At 36.4% G+C, this 4,767-nt stretch overlaps 1 protein-coding gene and 1 long non-coding RNA gene across 2 annotated transcripts in view; one reads left to right on the top strand and one right to left on the bottom strand.

Moving 5' to 3' along the window:
• The window catches only part of LOC107628206, an 8,376-nt gene that overhangs the window by 886 nt on the left and 2,723 nt on the right, over positions 1 to 4,767 (bottom strand). The gene's annotated exons all lie outside the window — the stretch shown is intronic.
• Positions 802 to 4,767, top strand: part of LOC107628195 (lysine-specific demethylase JMJ25) — a gene marked incomplete in the record, with an annotated part of 4,655 nt that continues 689 nt past the window's right edge. The window contains 8 exon segments of the mRNA XM_016330978.2: positions 802 to 1,379; positions 1,496 to 1,608; positions 1,702 to 1,801; positions 1,945 to 2,077; positions 2,155 to 2,209; positions 2,292 to 2,988; positions 3,454 to 3,783; positions 4,106 to 4,522. Coding sequence (XP_016186464.1) covers positions 831 to 1,379; positions 1,496 to 1,608; positions 1,702 to 1,801; positions 1,945 to 2,077; positions 2,155 to 2,209; positions 2,292 to 2,988; positions 3,454 to 3,783; positions 4,106 to 4,522 — 2,394 coding nt within the window.

The raw sequence follows: 4,767 nt of genomic DNA, 5'->3' as shown, positions 1-4,767 counted from the left end.
CCTTCCTTTCTCAATTTGTTTTCTTTTGTTTTTTTTATCTTTTTTGTTTTATTTATTTTTCGTTTTACCGGCGGCGTGAATCATTCAAGACGCATGCAAAAACTGTTTTGGAGACGTTGTTGATTTCGAGTTCGATGGTTTCTTTGTTGCATAATTACTGATCACTAAAGCAATGCAATTCGAAATTCTAGATTTTTTTTCTCCCTGTTTTGTTTATGTGTTATGGGCAAAGTCGCGTTCTTGGTTGAAAGGATTTTATTGGGTTGACTTCACTCTCTAGTCAACTCAGTTGTATCTCTTTGCCTGAAGGAACTGTATATTGAAATTCATCAATTGTTCTTGTACCTGTTAATTTCTTGATGAATTTCACAATAGGATGGATTTACCGTATTTAATAAACATGAACAAAAAAAATAAAAAAAAAAAGAAAAAGAAAAAGAAAAAAGAGGAGTCCTTTTCCGCAAATAATTTGGATAAATAACTCATAATTCACCTCTTGATGGTAATTAATTAGTCTTTTATACCAGCACATTTGCTAATTTTCTATACATTGTTATGCATTTAGCCACTGAAACGTAGTTGTAATTGTTCACATTGTTTCCCCCAAAATAGTTGTGTTCATGAATAATGATTGAGGTTCTGATGGTAAGTAATTGGTCTGCTATACCAACATATTGTTAATTTGCTATGCATTGTTATGCCTTCAGCCAAATTGTTCACATGATGTGAATACACCCCATTAACGTGGGTGAATGAGTGACAATCTAGGGTAGAACATTTGAATAGTTGTAATTATCTGAGATTGATTTTTGGTCTATTCTGCAGCAAGAATGGAGGTAGCTGTTCCTAGACAACAACAGTCAAATCAACAGACTGAGGATAATCTACAGTACTCAAGATACTCAAGAACTTTCCGGAATTCAAAGAGAAAGGCCGAGGAGAATATTGTTAACGGGAGTGATGAGGAGCCAGAGCCAGAAGAGGGAGTAAAAACTATGGGAACTCTGGAGAGGAGTTCTTTGGTAGGAATGGAGGTTCCATTTGTGAAACAAGAACAATCAAATAAGCTTATTGGCAAAAGTGCACACAAAACCTCAAAATATTCTAGAACTTCTGGTGTTTTGAAGAAAAGAAAGGTTCAAGAAAATCACAAGCATGATTTTACGGAACCAAAGTCAGAAGGGAAAAAAGACCTTCTGTTCAGTTCAAACAGGACTACCAGGAAGGTAGATGAACCAAAGAAATTCAACACCTCAAATAAGAATGACCAATATGAAGATGGTCTCTTGATTGACGATTTGGATGATGATGATGAAATGCTTTTCCTTCTAAAGACAAAGTACACAAGAAGGGCTAGAAGAATGGATGATAATACTACGGTAGCTATCATTTATAATAAATTTCCAATGCTGGGAAACTTGATCTTTTAGGACCATGTACTCAGGGCTAATAATTATATCATACTTCAAGGGTACCTAACTAATTTTGTTTTCAGGTTGTTGAACAGAATCCCCGGAAATGTCATCAATGCTTGAAGAAGGAGAGAACAACATTTGTGCCTTGTTCTAAATGTAGGAAAATGTACTGTCTGCGGTGCATCAACCAGTGGTACGGCAGCTTATGTTTAACTATGCAATTTAAACCATGCAGTTTGTGGCATACCCTTACAATATTGGTGTGGTTTTCATTTTTAAATGCAAGGTACCCTGATATGTCAGTAGAAGAAATTGCTGAAAGTTGCCCATGTTGCCGCAATAATTGCAATTGCAATGTTTGTTTGTGTTCAAGAGGAACAATTAAGGTTCAGATTACTACGATCTAATATCCTGTGAATTATATTAATTCTGAAATCAAATTCTATAATGGGAAAAAATGCCTCAAATCACGAATATATATTAACCCTTTTTCATCTTTTCTTTTCTGTTTTTGAATATTCACTTTCAGACATCTACCAAGGACATAACTGACACCGAAAGGGTTCAGCATCTACATTATACGATTAGCTTACTTGTTCCTTTTCTGAAACAAATTCGTCATGAACAGAGTCAAGAGGAAGAGATTGAAGCTAAAATACAAGGTATTAATCTTCTTCTTTTGGTTTTTGGTCATTACATTGAAGAATTGTCAACAATAAAACATCTTTCATGAACTCAGGGTGTGATATTGAGATACCGCAGAGTCTTTGTGGCGACAATGAACGTGTCTATTGGTAAGTTTCCTTCAGCTTATACTAGCGAGGCTTCTTTCCATGTTCTATAAGATCTTTAATTCATTCTTGGGTTGTGGAACAGTGATCATTGTGCCACTTCAATTGTTGACCTTCATCGAAACTGCCCCAATTGTTCCTTTGAACTTTGCCTAAGTTGTTGCCAAGAAATTCGCAATCGAAGCATCACATCACGGGCTGAGATGAAGTTCCAGTATGTGAATAGAGGATATGATTATATGCATGGTGGTGATCCTCTTCTAGTATCCCCGGTTCTAGAGGCCCCAAATGGTCATATTCAGCTATCTTCATTGTGGAATGCGGATAGTGATGGAAGGATCCCTTGTGCACCGAAGGAGGTTGGGGGTTGTGGTAGTTCTATATTAGAGCTGAGGTGTATCCTACCTCGTGGATGGCTATCTAAATTGGAAGCTAAAGCGCATGAGATGCTGAGGTTTTGTGAAATGGAACAAAAAATAGTTCAACAGAAAGGAGCAGCATCAAGTTATAACTTAATGAGAAGGGCAGCATTCCGAGAAGGAACAAATGATAATAACATATACTGTCCAGAGTCAGGAGACATTTCAAAAGAAAGCTTCTTGTTATTTCAAAAGCACTGGTCTAATGGTGAACCAGTTATAGTTCGTGATGTTCTAACACAGGGAACTGGTCTGAGCTGGGAGCCAATGGTCATGTGGCGAGTATTATGTGAAAGTTCAGCTTCAGACATCAGCTCAAAAATGTCAGAAGTGAAGGCCATGGATTGCCTAGCTGGTTGTGAGGTTTGGTTCTTCTATTTCCTTTGTTAGTTTTCACTTTTATTTTGACTATTTTGTGCCTAAATTTATACAGTGTAGTCCTTTACTCTCTAAAATATCCTTGTCTTTCATAGATTGACTGTGATATTCCTATCTTTTGAGGATTACATACAAATTCTTTTAGCACCTACATTTTCTCTCGATATATTTTTTTTTTGAAAAATAAAAAAACAATAATCTAAATTTGAAATTTGTATGTGTAAGGCTTGTGTACTGAATATGGTATTCTAATCAACAATGATTTGTATTCTAATCATAGTTTATATTCAATGCCAATATCCTTATTCTTTAGAACATGGTTGCTTACTTCAACTGCCATCTTATTATTCTATTGTTCTATCTTATTAAATCTTAGGTATAGGAGTTTTACTGTTTTTCCTGCAGCATACCATCACTCTGACCGGTATTCACACTCATGAACCTTTGTAGGTAGAAATTAATACTCATAAGTTCTTTAAAGGTTATACTGGGGGAAGAACATATCGAAATCTGTGGCCAGAGATGCTCAAGCTAAAAGATTGGCCCCCATCGGATAAATTTGAAGATCTTCTGCCCCGCCATTGTGATGAGTTTATACGTTGCTTGCCATTTCAGGAGTATAGTGACCCTCGTAATGGAATTATCAATCTTGCTGTAAAATTGCCAGCCCATGTCCTAAAACCTGACATGGGTCCGAAAACATATATAGCTTATGGAATTAAAGAAGAACTTGGTAGAGGAGACTCTGTAACAAAGCTTCACTGTGATATGTCAGATGCGGTACGCTAAACTGTAATTTTGTTGTTGGAATAGGATCCTCCTCATTGAATGATAGTCCCGCAATATATTCATTCGATTTTCTATCTTTCCTTTAATTTTAGGAACTATAGCTTTCCATATTAATTTAGCTATTCCAAAATGGTATATTATATCAAGAACTTTTTCTGTGTTAATATGCATAAGTATACTGTACACAAATATGAATGAACAATTTGATCTTGAGAGGTTGAGAAGTGACACTTTGTTTGGAAACTTCTTCGTGTGTCAAATATCAAGCTGAAGCATATTGACTTCTGTTTTTCTTATTGCTTAATTGTCACAGGTGAATATTTTGACACATACAGCTGAGGTAACACTGAGTGGTGAACAGTACTCTGTTATTTCAAAGCTGAAAGAAGCACATGCAGCACAAGATGAGGAAGAACACTGGTCGGAAGAGAGGGATTCTGAGTGCCCAAGTGTTCAACCTTGCAAAGATGACAGAAAACAGATAGAAGATAAAGCAGCAGTAAGCCCCCAAGATATCAAGAAGTGCCCTATTGAAATGAATGGAACAGTCTTTCCACTTGACAAGTCTAAGGAGGCCGATTCCCCTGCCATCTCTAACGAAGATGAAACCGGAGAAACAGGTGGTGCTCTATGGGATATCTTTCGTAGAGAGGATGTTGAAAAGTTAGAAACATATCTAAGGAAACATTCAAAAGAATTTAGACACACTTATTGCTGTCCGGTTGAACAGGTAGTGTTGTAATAACAAATTACATTTCTGCTCGTTACATTTCTGCTTGTCCTTTGCATGCTTGTTTCTCTAATTAAATTCTTTGGTGGTTAGGTTGTCCATCCTATTCACGACCAATGTTTTTATCTGAATATGGAGCACAAAAGGAAGTTGAAGGAGGAGTTTGGTTAGTACATAGAATTTCATGTCGCTTGCTCAGTGCTTGTAATTTGTTAACTTGCATAAATAGCAACTTTCAGGTATAG

This window comes from Arachis ipaensis, chromosome B01 (assembly GCF_000816755.2).
Source record: "Arachis ipaensis cultivar K30076 chromosome B01, Araip1.1, whole genome shotgun sequence".
Lineage (NCBI taxonomy): Eukaryota > Viridiplantae > Streptophyta > Magnoliopsida > Fabales > Fabaceae > Arachis > Arachis ipaensis.
This window is presented reverse-complemented; position numbering and strand designations above follow the sequence as displayed.